Source organism: Mytilus trossulus, chromosome 6 (genome assembly GCF_036588685.1).
Source record: "Mytilus trossulus isolate FHL-02 chromosome 6, PNRI_Mtr1.1.1.hap1, whole genome shotgun sequence".
In the NCBI taxonomy this organism is placed as follows: domain Eukaryota; kingdom Metazoa; phylum Mollusca; class Bivalvia; order Mytilida; family Mytilidae; genus Mytilus; species Mytilus trossulus.
In genome coordinates, this window is record NC_086378.1 from 30,950,358 (window position 1) to 30,967,914 (window position 17,557).

Below are 17,557 nucleotides of genomic sequence, written 5' to 3' on the forward strand. Positions count from 1 at the left end.
CGAACGAACAGATACCTCGACCAAAAACTTTAACCTGAAGTGGGATGGACACACAGACCAGAAAACATAATATTCATGAATCAGTAATAATAATAAATGGGGCATAGTAAATATAAACTGGTGCCTAAACAGTATGTAAGTTTTAATTTCCTCTATGTCGAAAACAAAGTAGAAATAAAATAAGACACTATCAATTATAGTTTAGTTTTGGTTTTTGCAGAAAAAAATCAACATACATAGGTCAATATCGAAGTCTACATAGTCAACACCATTTTCTTCTTTCATCTCTCCTACCTTGAGAAGGTCTTTCCATCATGAACATACATAAACTGTTTACTATGTGTAATTTATGGTATATTATTTCAACTTATATAGCTAGTGATGAATTTTAAGTTTTCAGAGGGTAGGAGACAGACATTGTTCACATTTAATAATCAACGTCAGACCAGCAAGTTAAAAACTGTAAACAGTTGTTGCAATAATGCCAATATGAAGATGTATGCTTAAAACTATTGACAAATCTAAGGTTTGTTGGCCAATTTTTTTTTTTAACAATAGAAGTGATTAAACCGTTCAGCTAATTTTTTTCAGAGTTACCTCCCTGCAGTGTTATGTATCATATTAAAATACTTTTCCTGGGGAAAATATTTGGGAGAAGATGAGAATGTGAGAAACCACAATTGTCTTTTCCATTTACACAGAACATTATTCTTACCTGTTTACATTCTGTACTTTTTATCAATCTCTCTTTAAATTTATTCATTAAGCATTGTTGTACTTCTCCTTTGCTGTCTTCCTGAGACATTTGGAGGACACTGTTAGAATCTTTATCTCCAGCCCCTTGTAGTGCCCTCTGATGCTCGGGGTCACAGTGCTGTTTTATCTAAAATTATCACAATACATATTACTACAAAACAATTATCTTAAGGTCTGACATGTTTCATAACTAGCTATTCATCAAAAGAAAAAAATGTGTACCTCTTAAACTAATAAAATGAAAAATCTAAAATTCATAGATTTGCATGATCACAATTTTCATTTTTACCAAACTTTTCACTTATCTAATATAGACTAATATACGAATACAGGAATACCATACAATATATGTGTATAAATTTCATCTAAGTAGGACATAACTTGAAAAGAAAATAGAAATTAAATAGTATTATGACACAGTACCTAATTAAATTTATCTGATGTTCAGTAGTTTGTTGATGTGGTTCATAAGTGTTTCTTGTTTCTCATTTTTTATATAGATTAGACTTGGTTTTCCTCTTTGAATGGTTTGACACTAGTAATTTTTTGGGGCCCTTTATTGCTTGCTGTTTGGTGTGAGCCAAGGCTCTGTGTTAAAGACAGTACATTGGCCTATAATGATATACTTTTACAAATTGTGACTTTGATGGAGAATTGTCTCATTGACACTCATACCACATCTTCTTCTATCTATGTAGGAATAAGAATACCATATAATTTATATGGATGAAAAATTTCATCTAAGTAAGTAAATAATTTAAAAAAAAATCAAAATAGAAATTTACTTGTATTATGACACAGTAGATAATTAGATTGCTTCATGGAGAATAACTGATCTATCAATAAATTATGATTTTACCTTATTCTAAGGCCTACTGACCTTATTCTAAGTACTACTTACCTTATTCTAGGTACTACTTTTAATTTTTCTCCTTCTGACACAACCTTCAATACTTAAAAAGTTTTTATACACAATTTACCTCTTTCTCACAAGCATTAGCCAAGGCAACATCTTCCATATAATTCATTGCTGATTCTTTAATGACATCTCTTATTACATCTGTACATCTACCAGATAAATTCTGAAAAAGATGAAAATCAATTTTATTTAGCAGATTCCCTTTAGAAACAAATTCAAAGAAATCCTTTTAAATGTATTCTGAAGTCATCAAAATGCATATATAGGTTTAGATTAGACTGTTGTTTTTCTTGTTTGAATGGTTTTACACTATTTAATTTTGGAGCCCTTTATAGCTTGCTGTTTGGTGTGAGCCTATGCTATGTGTTTAAGACTTTACTTTGACCTATAGTGGTTTACTTTTATAAATTGTGACTTAGATGGAGAGATGTCTCATTGGCACTCATACCACATCTTCTTATATCTAAAGAAAGTATAGAAAAGAAATGTTGATTTTTTTCAGACTATTTGGATTCCTTAAAGTTCTATCAAAAACATTTTATATGATGGTTGTAGAACCTTAACCGTTCTTCACTGTTAACAACTAATGATAAATTAGATGGCAAAGGAAGCATAGCTGATATGTGCAAAGACAAGAGTAATGATGAAATTGTCCCAGAAATTATCAAACTTTCTACACAATGTTAATTCAGAAATAATTGTGTCACTTCATATTGCAATTTTCAGAGAGTTGACAAAAATACAAGTTGACAAAAATACCAGTTTAATTATTGTTATTTCAGAAAATTCTGCATACAAAAAAAAGAATCAGATATCAGAATGCAAGTTCTTATTTTTACAATTACAACTCATCCAGGCATATTATTTAAATTATCAAAAGCCTCAGAATTAATTTCTGAATTTAAAGTATTCCTACCTTTTTAACAAATTGTCTTCTTAAACATAAAATAACTTGACCACTCATTTCTTGGTCTGGTGAAGCTCTCTCTATGATATCAGTACAGAACTTTCTGATATCCATACTGCACTCCTTCCGTAAAGTAGGATTTAGTCTATAATCTAAAATATAATATTTTGTTATTCAGTACTATAGACTCAGTGTATCTTGTCTGGCTGATCGGTTTAAACTTTCTAAGTGTCTACCTATCTATTCAAGTTTTCAAGATAACGAGTAAAAACTTTTTTTTAACTAATATCAAATACTGTGGATTCATCATTATTCGTTGGATACCAATTTTCGTTGATTTCGTGGGTACAGGTAAACCACGAAATTCAATGTTCAACGAATGACAAAATTTCTATAGGCATGTATGCAGACATCGGCAAAACCACGAAATTAAATATCCACGAACATACAATTTTTCTCTTATCCACGAAAATTGGTACCCACAAAAAAATAAATGAATCCAGAGTATTGGATTTTTTTTTATTAAAGAGCAAAAACTCCAATAAGGAGTTGACTGAAGAGATAATAGGCAAAAAAGGATGGCAAGCAGCTGACTTTGACATTTTTACAAACTAGATTCCCTGAAGCTGACTGTAGCCATAGGCGGATAAATTTGGACCAGTAATTTCAGAGAAGATATTTGTTAAAATTAACGGATAAAGACAATAAAGACATACACCAAATGATAAGAAAAGGTATAATTTGGCCTTTTGGACAAGGGGAGCTAATAAAAAAAGTATGTCTACTGGTATACGTAAAATGAATACCTCTATTTTTTGTAATCTGTCTTCTAACCAGTATCTCTCTACAGTTGGCATCAAAGTTTGGATCATGTTTATGACCAACTAAACATGTGACTATATCTGGATCACCATCTGTACAATATTGCTGTCAAAATAACAAACAAATTTAGTTTTGGTAAATTTAGAAATTATGGCAATGGGCAATGTTTTTATTAGTGCAAAAAAAAAAAAAAAAAAAACTCACATCTGGAATTTTTTTATTTGAATTAAATCGGATTTTCCTCAAATTGCAAAAATAAAATCGTATTTTAGTCTAAAATGACAACATTGAATAATAAATGCAAGCAATAATTTCTGATTTAACAGAAGATAGTAGTACAGTCATTAATATAGGAAGGTGCAAATTGGCATTGTAAACCCTCTTTCAGATAGTTCACCTCCTCTAAACATATGGGAAATCTTTGTGTCCCTTAACGTATTCGTTCATCTGCCACTACAATATTGTAATTTGGTGGGTTTTTTTTCATTTTCAGTGGATCTTGTTCTTATATCTTCTTTCATCTTATAGTTACATTTTTAGCACTTTGGACAGCTTAAATTTCTGAAAGTTTTATTACTAATTTACAGATCTTTACAACCACACTTCCTGTTCGAAGTCCAAGCAAAAGGAAACAATCCTAACTTGATTATTAGTTTTCAGCTTACATTAATCTGAAATCATCATTAAAAGATGGGAAATTACAAATGTAATTTTCACTACCTTTATCATCCCTTTACAAACATGGTGCAGTTTATAATCAGCATCCAATTTTACTTCTTCTTTCTGAAAACAAACAAACAAACACATCATAAAATTGAGAATGGGGAATGTGTCAAAGAGACAACAACCCGACCATAGAAAAAAACAACACCAGAAGGTCACATCAGTTTAAAAGAAACTTGCAAACTTATAATAATTTATCAATTCTAATTGTATATTTTTATCGTTCATGGATGCTAGTTCTCAATTAATTATAAATCAATTTTGCTAGTTTAATTTTCATAAAATTTTGTCAAAATATTTACTTTGAAAAAAATATAGTTATCTCCCTGTAGTGTTATGTGCCACCTTTAAAAATGTTATGTGGACACCTTCTAAATATTGACTTCTGTAAACCAACTTATTTTCGCAGATACTTTATTTGGCGTTTATACCCACCTAGTCAACTTCGGGGTGATTTAAATTCCCGATTTTCTTATTTACTAAATGCAGTTTGATAGGGAAAGATCCAAGTTATTCCATTTCGCGACGCTTTAATTTCACATTATTTTTCTACTCGCGAAAGTCGGGAAAAAAAATCGCTCGCGAAATTTAGTTGGTTTTCAGTATTTGAACTAGAGAGTTGATCACTGATACTTCTGTCAACAGCAACAGAGTAATCATGATTTTGTTTGGTGAATTAAAAACATTCAACTAAAATTTCTATCAATTTCAAAAAGTGATTTTTTTATTTATTACCTAGAAACAAAACCATTTTTCATTTTCCAACAATCAAGAACTATAAATCTGTAGGAGTATAAGTGAAAATGACAAAATCAAAATGATCCTATCTTAAGTGGTCCAAAACATCCATTATAATTTCAATTAATTTAAAAAAACAGTTCTCTATTTATCATCTGAAAACCAAATGTTAGAGCGACATATGCATGGATAGACAAAAATGAGGATTCCTATAAACCCCTGACTGTTGACCATAATTTTACATAAACCTAGAATTAGTCAAACAGTTACGCTAGATTACTTTGACGTCCTCTTATCAAGGACTGAGTAGTCAAGCCTATCTGTAAAGTCGTATGCAACACTGTTCAAATGAATACAGGCCTAGTTAATTAAAATACATTTACTTAAATATATGTCTTTTCCTTTGAACTTGATTCAATTTTAGTCCATTTGCATGTCAATTTTAAATCCTTTTTTTACATCTTAGCAGAAGCACCACTCATTCTAATCTATGTTATGTATATACTCACTTCTCTTTTAAACAGAATTTTATGACATTTCTTTGACAGCTTTTGTTGATGTGCTTTCAAACATTCAATGACCTAGACAAAAAGAAAATATAGTTTACAATATGTGTCACATTGTGGAAAATTTAAGAACTTGTGTCTTTATATACTAGGGAGTGTCCAGATTCACAAAAGATAATTTTATCCTTCCAAGGACCCCTGTGATTTATAGTGAAATTGCTTCTATTATTATCTCCTCTTGGCCTTGACCTTGCATACAAAATTTTTTGTTTGATTTGTTGCAACCTGCACCTTTAATTCATAATAATAATAAAGGAACAATAATGTATTACAACATACATGTATGCACTGTCAGAGATTCAAAACTAAAACATGAGTAGATATAGGAGGTACACTGATGACCTTGACCTTCCATTGCAATTTAAAGTAGAACAGATCCTTTTCTGATCTTTTTATGCAAAACTGGGACACAGGATCTATATTTTTGATCAGATTGGACACAGGATCTGTATTTTGATCAGATTGGACACAGGATCTGTATTTTGATCAGATTGGACACAGGATCTGTATTTTGATCAGATTGGACACAGGATCTGTATTTTGATCAGATTGAACACAGGATCTGTATTTGATCAGATTGAATGAATTCAAATCTACAAACTTTATCATATACATATATCAGCCAAAATTTCTTACTTTAGCATTTCCATGTTTAACCTTGGAGCAGAAATTCTGAACATCTTCAGTACATGCTTTATCTAGTTTGTCATCTAATTTGATATCTTCTCCCTGAAAATAGTAAGTTTAATTGATCAAAATGTCAAATTTATTGTTTGAAATCCATCAAGCTATGTCAAAATAGACAAATTTCACTTACAAAGACTTGTTTATAACAACAAATAAAGGGGTATAACTCTCGAACAGTAAAAGAGAAGCCAATGAAAATCAAACTTGATCTGTGTTTCTTAGAACAAAGCATTAATTACAAAACTCATAAAAGATGGTTGAGTCAAACTAAATATATAATATGGAAACAATAAATACAGCATTTTTTTCTATTAGTAAAGAGGCATAACTGTAAAATTGATATCATCAAAATTCATACTGTAAATTCACAAATTATTGCGAGGTTTTTATTATTGCGAAAAATGCGACAGAGTTATAAACGCAATAATTTTAACTAGCATTTGAAATATGTACATGAATTAAACAGTATTTTTTTCAAAATCATAAAAATTTAAATCTAAAATGACAAAATCGCAAAAATAAGTGCACGCAATAATTTCTGAATTTACAGTACTTGATCTGTTATTTTGAAGTAATAATCATTGTGTATAAGATTCATAACCTTTCGATGAGGCAACTAAAGATAGAGATTGGAAACCAATTTTAGGACATACTGACAGACAAGAGTAAAACCTAGTGCCACATTTGATATGGCTGTGGCAGAAAAATCATGGGATACATATTATACTGGGTGTCAATAGAAACACAACTCATTATATTAAAAGCCCCTATTTGGTTCCTTCTTTAATATAAACAATGCAAAAATTTTCCTTTAGTGCATTCCCTGTAAAAAATATTCTACTTCATGTAACCTACCCTCTGCATAGATTCAAATCTGAGTTGTCTCCTACAATTCTTATCAATTCTGTGATCTGATTCCAGAAGTGTATCATTTCTTACATGTTCACTTAAACAGGTTACAACATCACCTCTGAAAAAAATATTTAGAACAATTTTTTAATGTACTAAAGATATTCATTTAAAGGATTTTATTTAGGGGCTAGCTAAGGCCCACCTCCAGGTGTGTGGTTTTCTTACTGCATTGTAGACCTATTAGTGGACTTCAGCTGTTTTAGTCTGGTTTCTCTCTTTTACATAATCTACATTTCCATTTTCAATTTTACTCATTGAAATACAATAACGACTAATTTAAATTAAGAGGTTGTCTTTTCTTTAAAAGTGACAGGCATGGTAAATTAAGACAATATACTCTACAAAGATTTTTTTTTCATGCAAAATATGGTACAGGATTAAAAGTGTACTTTAAATTAATTTGTCCGTTTTAAAAAAATATAACTAACCAAAAGTGATTGTTTTGCATACGTTTTAAAGTTAAAATAGCAAAACTTAAGGTCAGTCTTAACCCTTTCCTACATTGAATTTTTTTTTTTGCATACTTGATTCGCATAGAATTTTTTTGATAAAATGCTGAACATATGCTTTAAAGTATTAAGGCATTGCGAAAAACTTGAAATTGATGTTTATCAACTAATGATACTGGCAATATATAGAAGAACAGTAATTTATCTAAATATATAGATATAGGAAGATGCGGTGTGTGTGCAAATGAGACAACTCTCCATCCTAATAACAATTTTAAAAAAAGGTAAACCATTATAGGTCAATGTACAGCTTTCAACATGGAGCCTTGGCTCACACAGAACATAGTCCATATTATTCACATAACGATAGATGATTACTTACTTTCTTTTTACATTTGGACAGAACTGCTTCACAGACTTTTTACATGCTTCTTTAAATTTGTGTGAGAATTCATAGTTCTTCATAGAGATCTGAAATAAACGATTAACTTCTAAGGCAATTTTGTTTCACTTATGTTATTTTTAATTTATATGTAAAATTGGGTGATAGATGAACAAGTCGACAATTGTAAAATTGATTAATAAAATTGTCAATCCAAAACATTTAAAAGGAAATTTTTGGTGTTTATGTCATCACCATATGTGATGCTCAATTAAATTTTATGATATTATAAAAAGGAAAATAAGAATTTTGGTCATGCATTTATTAGTAAGATAAATGAACAAATAGCAAAGATGTGAGATTAATTGCTGCATTTTGAGGAAATGCTGCGTAAAATTCTATCAACATTTAAAATGTGAATTTTTATTTCTTGGCAATTCTATCTTGTTACAATCAATCTTCACGTAGATAAAAAAAACCAAAAAAAACATTGGAATTATTTTTGGATTTTACTGAACTTACAAGTTGATGATGTTCTATTCCGGCATAACATTTGGGATCCATTTTCTGGTGATGTTTATGTTGTATCAAACATTGCATGACCACATCTTCATCTTCTTCTTCTTCCAACTCCTACAAATATATAAATATAGCATGTTCCATTATTCATGTAGCATTAAAATTCCACTTGCCAATGCCTGGCCATTTGGTATATGATCATAAATTCTAATTTAACGTAGCAACCACTGGTCTTTTGTCAATGAGTAATGGTTCTCGAAAGAAGGAAATGATAAGAAATACTGTGGATTCATTAATTTATGTGGGTGCTAATTTTTGTGGATTGAGGAAAAATACATTTTCATGGTTATTTGATTTAATTTAATGTTTTTGCCAAAGTCTGCATACATTCTTATAGAAAGTGTGAAATCCTTTGGATAATGCAATTTGTGAATTCAAGGCCAAGGTAACCAAGAAAGCTATGAAAATTAGTATCCAACAAATAACAACTTATACCTAGCACAATTTTTACTTGTTCACAATATAACAATAAATATCCATTTGGTTCTAACTAGCAAGTCAGTTCGTAAAATTAGTGAATTATAGACAATTTTATATAAATTTCCTGATGCCGAATCAAAGCATTGAATTAGTGTAATTCAAAATAGTACAAAGGTATATGGAACTACATGAGTATCAAATTTAAATCAAATTTTTCTCATAGTAAAATTGCAAAAAAAAATATTTGGTGAATATATTTTTAAAGTTTAATCATTATGATAAAAAGATGTTAATGAGATATGTGTATACAAGATATAAGTGGTATTAACAAAAATAGGAGAAAATTTGGATTCTATGACTATTTAAAATAAATAATAACATTATGCACTATCATGACTATAGGACTAAGCATACTAAGGCAGAGGCAAAGAATTTAAGTGTACAACCTTGAAGGGATGGAAACTGTGAGCCTTATTTTAGCGTTTTAATGGCAGGAGTAAAAGTATCAATACCACTGATTAATGTCATAAACTATTGGAAACATTTCATACAGAAAAGAAAATAATAAAAGTAAATTAAAGTTTAGTTTTTCTGTATTTTTAGTTGTTGATTCTAATATTTTAACTATTTTCAAAAAATTGCAAGGAAAATATCATATTGTTATACGGAATTTTGATGTTTCTTTTCAATGTCAAGAAGTTAATTATACTTTCATGTTAAAAGTTTAAGAGTGATTAAATATGTTTTGTTAATATTGGTGAAAATTACCTCAAACAATCGGCCTTGGACCTAAAGCAATTAATTTTTCCAAAAAAATAAAAAAATAAATGAAATTAATGCTGAAATTACTTTAAAATAATGAATGAATACAATGTATATACCGGGTAGATATGGCTTCTATGGTATAAGAACTGTTAAGTTATAAAAGTTATCTTAATAGTAAGCATTTGGAATCTGCTTAAAATAGAATTTTAGTGTAAATGGTACTTAATAGTCTGTTAAATTAACTACTTAACTATGATGGATTGGTTTTGAAGATCTATATGGGTCTATAAATACTTATTCATTGGTAAAATCAAGTTCTACAAATAATAGTTTCGAAGTATTTTACACACCAATGTTAACTTTTTATCAAGCAGATTCTTGTTGACCATAAAAACCTCACCTCTGAACAGAAGAGCTTGAGCATTGGTGTACATGACTTGACTAAGACCACATCAAGGTCAAGGTAAGTATCCTCGTCTTCTGTAATATTACCAACAACATTAGCACATGCCTCTGTTAACTCATCATAGTTGTCTTGTAAGCAGGAGAGTTCCTAAAATCATAGTACACATGTACAAGCATAGGTCAGTGTAGAAAAACAACCACTTGCAAAATAGCCAAAAGCCAGCATAGATTGTTTATCACAATACACAGCAAATAGATCAATGAACTTTGGGAGTAAAAATTTGATTATTTAAAAATAACTCTTGAACATGAAGCAGTAAAAAGAGAAATAAAAAGAGGCCTAAATGGTGCTGTTTGAAAGCAATAGACTTTATTTAACTATTGTATTATAAAAGACAAGACGTTGGGTATCCATCAATGACACACAATCATTATGTGCACAGCAAAAACTTCAAACTAGAGGCTCTAAAGAGCCTGTGTCGCTCACCTTGGTATATGTGAATTAAACAAAGGAAGCAGACAGTTCATGACAAAATGGTGTTTAGGTGATTGTGATGTGTTTGTACATCTTACTTTACTGAACATTCTTGCTGCTTACAATTATCTCTATCTATAATGAACTTGTCCGTGTAGTTTCAGTGGAAAATGTTAGTAAAAATTTACAAATTTATGAAAATTGTTAAAAATTGATTATATAGGACAATAACTTCTTAGGGGGTCAATTGACCATTTTGGTCAATTTTGACTTATTTTTGAGTCTTACATTGCTGTACATTATTGCTGTTTACAGTTTATCTCCATCTATAATAATATTCAAGATAATAACCAAAAACAGTAAACTTTCCTTAAAATTACCAATTTAGGGGCAGCAACCTAACAATGGGTTGTCTGATTCATCTGAAATTTTTAGGGCAGATAGATCTTGACCTGATAAACAATTTAACCCCATGTCAGATTTGCTCTAAATGCTTTAGTTTTTGAGTTATAAGCCAAAGGTCAAAAAACACAAATTTTAAACTAGATACATCAATGATGATTGTGGCCAAGTTTGGTTTAATTTGGCCCAGTAGTTTCAGAGAAGATTTTTGTAAAAGTTAACGCTGGACGACGGACACCAAGTGATGAGAAAAGCTCACTTGGCCCTTTGGGCCCGGTGAGCTAAAAAGCAAAGAAACAGGGCTTTTATTGCTACTCTTCATCTTTTAAAGAAAAAAATCAGTATTTCATGTAAAGCAAATAGTTCTGATTGAGGCTCTTTTTTGCTTGTTGGTTCAATTTTTTCTTGTTTTTAATTGCCTAAAGTCTTCAGCATATCTGATGAAATTCTTCCCCAAAGTATCTGGTACTTAATGAAATCAATATCATTTATTTAAATACATACACAAAATCAGGAGAAAATCTAAAACTTTTTACAACAGTCAAACTTACATCTCCTTTGCCTATGTCCTTTTTACAACAGTCAAACTTACATCTCCTTTGCCTATGTCCTTTTTACAACAGTCAAACTTACATCTCTTTTGCCTATGTCCTTTTTACAACAGTCAAACTTACATCTCCTTTGCCTATGTCCTTTTTACAACAGTCAAACTTACATCTCCTTTGCCTATGTCCTTTTTACAATAGTCAAACTTACATCTCCTTTGCCTATGTCCTTTTTACAACAGTCAAACTTACATCTCCTTTGCCTATGTCCTTTTTACAACAGTCAAACTTACATCTCCTTTGCCTATGTCCTTTTCCTGGTCTGAACACAAGCGACCTAGATCTGAGACACAATTCTCCTCTATTTCTGGGTCAAGTTCTATCTTCCTAGCTCTATTCCTCATCACTCTCTTCATCTCATGTTTACATGCACGGGAAAGCTACAATAAAACAAAGATCCCCATTCACAAACATCTCATGTTTACATGCTCGAGAAAGCTACAATTAAACAAAGATCCCCATTCACAAACAGACTGTCATAATACATTCAACTATCTACTTTTGTTTTTATGAGAAATAGAAAAGTGTAGCTAACTTAATTTTAAAAAGGTATGTAAATCAGCATTAAATTCAACTCTTATCAAACATTATATTGTCTATGTCATAAAATAATCAATTTACAAATTTACAGACTTTATTCAAATAGTTACAATCAAAGAAGCAGGAAAAATTATCAAGAAGTATCAAATTACTACAGATTCCCTATAAAGTTACTCAAGTACAAAGTCTTCCCTCTTCTTTTTTTGTTTTTATCCTAAAGTCTTATAGATCAATTGTAGATATCCCACTTTTCTATAGATTTTTTTCAGTGTTCCCTAATTCTCTATTTATCTTAATTTTAGTAAAAGAGAATAGACTTGTACATTATTATTGACATTTTTTATCAAAATATATATAAATACTTCTATGTATCTAATCTGCATGATATTCACCCATTAAAACTGAAACAGAAAGGGAACACTGATTTCCCCAATCTAAGGAACAAAGGTATTAGCCCAACTCAGCACCGTACATATAAACCAGTCTTTCTAAATGACAACTAACTATGTATTTGTAGGCTTTTGATTCTATTAAGAAGGTTTAAAGCAAGTATTTAATTAATTTGTTGAAATATTGATCCTGTTACTAGTAACTTGATCATTTTCCTATGTTCAAAGTACTTGTTAAAAATAAAATTCTCCATAAAACAAGAGTGTACACGCTGAAATGTCATTATTCTATTTAAATGTATTTTGACAAATTTGAACAATACTGGCTGCTAAAAGCAATATATTATTTCACTTTTTCACTTTCATTAATGATCATGATGATTGAACGAAAAAAAAATCATGTTTCATATTTTTTATAATCTTGTAACATGGTTAATAAACCACATATGAAAAGACAAAACTTTAAAAAAAAAATATCTTTAACAGAAGATTTTTTTTTAACCATGACATCCCTCAAACCACATATATATGATAAATGTAAATTTAGTTTTATAAGAAGCTACTCTATTTTTTCCCCCATCGTTCAAACCTGCTGTTGTTGGTCTCTCAAGTGTCGATATAAACAGGACATGACATGCTGTCCAGTTGTGTCATTTTTGGACGTTTTCTCTTGCCATTTGCCTTTATAGCCACAGTAATCCTTCGCATATCGCCGACACTTCTGGTACAGCTGATTGTCTAATCTAATTAGGCAAAATAATTTATATTTTCAAATTGTTAACTTTACCTTCCTTACCTCAAATAAATTTATCTAAAAATACATAACCATTAGGTATGGTAGCTATAAATACTATGAATACCTGCAAGTTACCTTTACTACATCTCATTCTGTATTTAGTAAAGCTCAGTAAATTATTATCGTATTACTGGGATTTACAAATAATGTGTTTGTAAGATTTTAATATTTTTCTTCACATTTGAATATAAAACTTGCTTAATTTAAGTTTCCCGTAAATACAGCTCTGCTAAGAATGATTTTGTCAATTTTATCTGTTAAACCTTGCAGGTATTCTAGTCCCATTCCTGATTGGCTAAATATACAATTATACCAAAAGCACATGCTTACTTATGCTGCATAACCATCATGCTGTTATTTTGCCCACTGCTGTCACAATTATTACCTAAGACCAAATATTTTACAGGTTAGAATGCAGAAACTGCATCAGGTACATCCAGATACCAGAACTGCATAACATGCCAAAATTTAAAGAGGGAAAAAAAGAGTTCCATATTACAACCTCACAGAATAAACTGTCATTGTGTTTTTTCTTGAAGTGGGATTTGTCCTATGGAACTCTAGACTTAGGAAATATTGGTAAACCTTCTTCCCTTTTCTTGGTTAGACTTTTACCGTAACTAGGACTATCTATATATAAGTAGGTTAAAAAGGTTTGAACAAGTTAGACATGTACACAGGTTTCTCATGCTAGTGAAAACAGTGAAAAGAGAAGGCAATGCTTAGACATTTTTTCAACCAATCCAAAGTATTTATGTTGCTACACAAAAAATGATATCAATTCAAACTACCATCATGCAACATTTTCAGACTGATAGAGTTTTGTTATCTTCAAACAATGGACAGATTAAGGAGGCTCGAGGGTATAAAAATTTCAGAAAAAAATTTAACATTTGTTTTTCATTACACATTTTATTTGTTACCTTTTGTAGTTGTTACTTTATCATATGGTACAAAAATAATTTAAAACAATCAATTCGTGTTTGCCCCAGATGACTTTTAAAATGTATACATCATTGAAAAAGTTTCAAATTATCTCCCTTTGGTGAAAAAAGCCATTTTTTGGCTTTAAAATTGTACTATCTTTTTCAACTCATTGGTGACCTATATTTTTTAATATAAATTCCATATAAGCTGTACTTAAACTAAATTGTTGTAAAATTTGAGCGATTTCTGTAATAAATTTCTTTTTTTATTTCGATATTAACTTTATTTCTCCTATTACTTCAACAGAAAAAAAACACTTTTACAAAAATGTATGCTTCTTTCGAAGGCAGATTGTGAGCGCAAATCCACGGTGACCCAACTTTTTTATTTTATTTTTCTATTTACTATAAGATAAAGTTCATTTATAGAAAAATATAGAGAAATCCTATATAAATGATTTAGACCCGCGAACCCCCTTAATAACTAATCAATGCACCATTTCATAATCAAAAGGAATTAGGATATACTCCAAAATGAAAATGATGATAAAGAAACGTGTTGAATTTCTATTCAGGCCTTTTTTACCAATTAAACATTTTTTTTTATATTTTATGCATGATAAAGTTCTTTATAAAAATATAAAAATTATTATTCCTTTTATTTAAACTTGTTGAATTTCTATTCAGGCCTTTTTTACCAATTAAACATTTTTTTTTATATTTTATGCATGATAAAGTTCTTTATAAAAATATAAAATTATTATTCCTTTTATTTAAACTTGTTTTAAATCAATGTACTGTAAGCTCTACGAGACAGATTTAATGAATTTGTAAAAATGTTGTTGAATTTTACCACTCTTTGAATCAAATTACAATCACTTTTTAGTCTGAAGATCATTCACACATTTTAAAACTAATTTCTGTCTCTTGTAAAATGTCAAAGCATTGCAATTATTTTACTTCTAATCTTAAAAACAAACACCCAATAGACAAGATATCATGCATTTTAACAGAAAAGGGTATAGATTTGTGAAGGATTAACATGTAAAAGCTAAAGAAATCATGCACTGAGAGACTAGCACAAAGCATACAAAGAAATATCAGTGTCTTAGTAGAAAGTACAATTGTAAATGAATTAGAAATACTTAACACACACCTGGGGTAAAGATAAATTATTTTTACCATTGCCAATGGCTTAGTTAATATTAACCTTGCAACTGTCTAACTTTTTAAAACCACAAATTACAAATGTAAGCATAAAGTTATCAAAACTTATCTGTTCATTTAGATACTGTAAATTCAGAAATTATTGCGATGGTTTTATTATTGCTAAAAAATGCGACATGGTTATAATCGCTATAATTTTTATTAACTTGCATTTGGAAATTTTTTATAGGAAATAAATAGGATTTTTCTCAATATCTAAACGGTAAAAATCACATTTAAGTCTAAAATGACAAAATCGCAATTATAAATGTTGCAATAATTTCTGAATTTACAGAAGTTTTCGTTTCGAAAACTAGTTCAATAATATCCCCTGCTGTTATCTAGATTTTCTTCAATTGGACAATTTTTTTTATGTACTTTATATTTATATACACTGATATTTTTTGCGGACAGAACATGAGGAGGAGTTGGTTATGAACTTTGGAGTCTCACCTGGTTATTAGGGTCTTCAGATTTCATGTGTCTATATAGACAGGGTAAAACTAATCCCCAGTTGTCAACATTAGTGGATTTCTGATCATTCCAATGAGGAGAGGCGTTGCAATGGGTCTTGGCATTTTCATGACAGTGTTTGAAAAGGTTAGCATCTAATCTGTAATGAAAGGGCTTTCAGGTTTCTCTAATAAGCAAGATATACATTCCAACTATTGCTAGTACCAGAGTTTGCAAGATGTGTTTTCAGCTTTGCATGAAGCTAAATTTGTGGGTAGACTTTATTTGTGTTTAAATATCAAGATAGATGTGTCATCATTAAAAATAAAATAAAATTCTAACAAACATGACAAAAATCATTTCAATTTTGAATTTAATCATAGATTTCACACTGAATTGAATGTGGACTATCAGGGTGTAGAAACACCATATACTCTGATACAAAGCATTGTAATACTAAAAGAAATGACCATTATTAATACATAAAAAGTTAATTTCAGAAAAAGGCAAATTCTGAGCAAAATTTCAGTTTTTTTTATATCTTATTCAAACATGTCATTTATTATGGCGAAACAGGATATAAGAGACATTTCCAACAATAGACTAAGGTTCATAAAATATTATTTCATCTTGTCAGTATAGTGTATCAGAATTTGCCATTTTAAGATCTGCATCTAAGTTCATCTTCATAAAATAAAACAGCTTAACTCTTTAACATTGGAATAAATATGATAAAGATAGCAAATTAAGCATATTCCAACAAAGATATGTTTCTTTCAAAGCTTGTTGCAGTTCACTACTAGGATCTATTTGAAATGAATGGGTATAAAAAATCTGAAATAAATAATAAAAATGTTTTTCGGATTTAAATGCACCTTATGTTAATAGAGTTTTTGGGGGCGAGTCAACCAAGTTTCAAACAATAGCACATTAATTTCAAATTAAAAATCGAATGGGGTTGGAGTATTCAAACACTCCTATACATATCATTTTGAAATAGCCATTACCAGGGCTAGAACGCCAATGTTGTGCAGCATATACTTGTAATGAAGCTGATATGTATATGTGTTTCAAGACGTACCTAATTTTAGAAATAATTGATTTCATCATTTCTACAATTTGCAAGGTCTTAAAACTGAATACTTCCAATGGATGAAACTTGTTTATATATGCTAGATATGTTTTGATTAAAATTAGGCCATCATAACATAATACTGTGGATTCATTTAGTGTTGTGTGTAAAAATAATTGTTCTGTTGTATATTTTTTTAGCATATGCATAGTACATACAAGAATATTGAAAATTTATAGCCAATGATAAATAATGAATCCAAAGTATTATCTAGATTTGCATGTTACTTTTCTTAATGACAGGATAAATGTATATAAATGTAGTTTTGTTAAAATGACAATCTAAGAATATTTATAAAGGTATTATTAACCCACTGCAATAAATAATCAACTGTATGCATATTGATATATCTAAGAGGTTCTTCCAAGTACATATATAAATAAACAAATAATTTTTTTTTTAATTTTTTTTTACTTTATATTTCTATATTCATTTTCATTTTGCAGGCTTTCTGCTGCCTTTAGCATTATGCATTGGTTAATTATATACCTATATGCATATCAGTCTGAGAAATCCAACATGACAGCGACGCCAAACTCATGGATTTCACAGGCTGATACAGCAGATATTTTATACCCTGCTCTAGATAATTAAGATTATGTG

The 17,557-nt window shown here is 29.8% G+C and overlaps 1 protein-coding gene across 2 annotated transcripts in view; it reads right to left on the reverse strand.

The window, feature by feature from the left end:
* Positions 1 to 17,557, reverse strand: part of LOC134721102 (Golgi apparatus protein 1-like) — a 46,237-nt gene that overhangs the window by 8,609 nt on the left and 20,071 nt on the right. The window contains exons 10-22 of one of the 2 annotated variants that reach the window (XM_063583839.1): positions 13,031 to 13,184; positions 11,746 to 11,892; positions 10,026 to 10,178; positions 8,384 to 8,494; positions 7,862 to 7,950; positions 6,974 to 7,088; positions 6,068 to 6,160; positions 5,375 to 5,446; positions 4,125 to 4,187; positions 3,389 to 3,509; positions 2,592 to 2,734; positions 1,737 to 1,838; positions 716 to 883 (exon numbers count right to left, since the gene is read on the reverse strand). In XM_063583839.1, coding sequence (XP_063439909.1) covers positions 716 to 883; positions 1,737 to 1,838; positions 2,592 to 2,734; positions 3,389 to 3,509; positions 4,125 to 4,187; positions 5,375 to 5,446; positions 6,068 to 6,160; positions 6,974 to 7,088; positions 7,862 to 7,950; positions 8,384 to 8,494; positions 10,026 to 10,178; positions 11,746 to 11,892; positions 13,031 to 13,184 — 1,531 coding nt within the window. Of the gene's footprint in view, positions 1 to 715; positions 884 to 1,736; positions 1,839 to 2,591; positions 2,735 to 3,388; positions 3,510 to 4,124; positions 4,188 to 5,374; positions 5,447 to 6,067; positions 6,161 to 6,973; positions 7,089 to 7,861; positions 7,951 to 8,383; positions 8,495 to 10,025; positions 10,179 to 11,745; positions 11,893 to 13,030; positions 13,185 to 15,822; positions 15,983 to 17,557 lie in introns of both variants that reach the window. The other variant, XM_063583838.1, reaches the window with a different exon arrangement.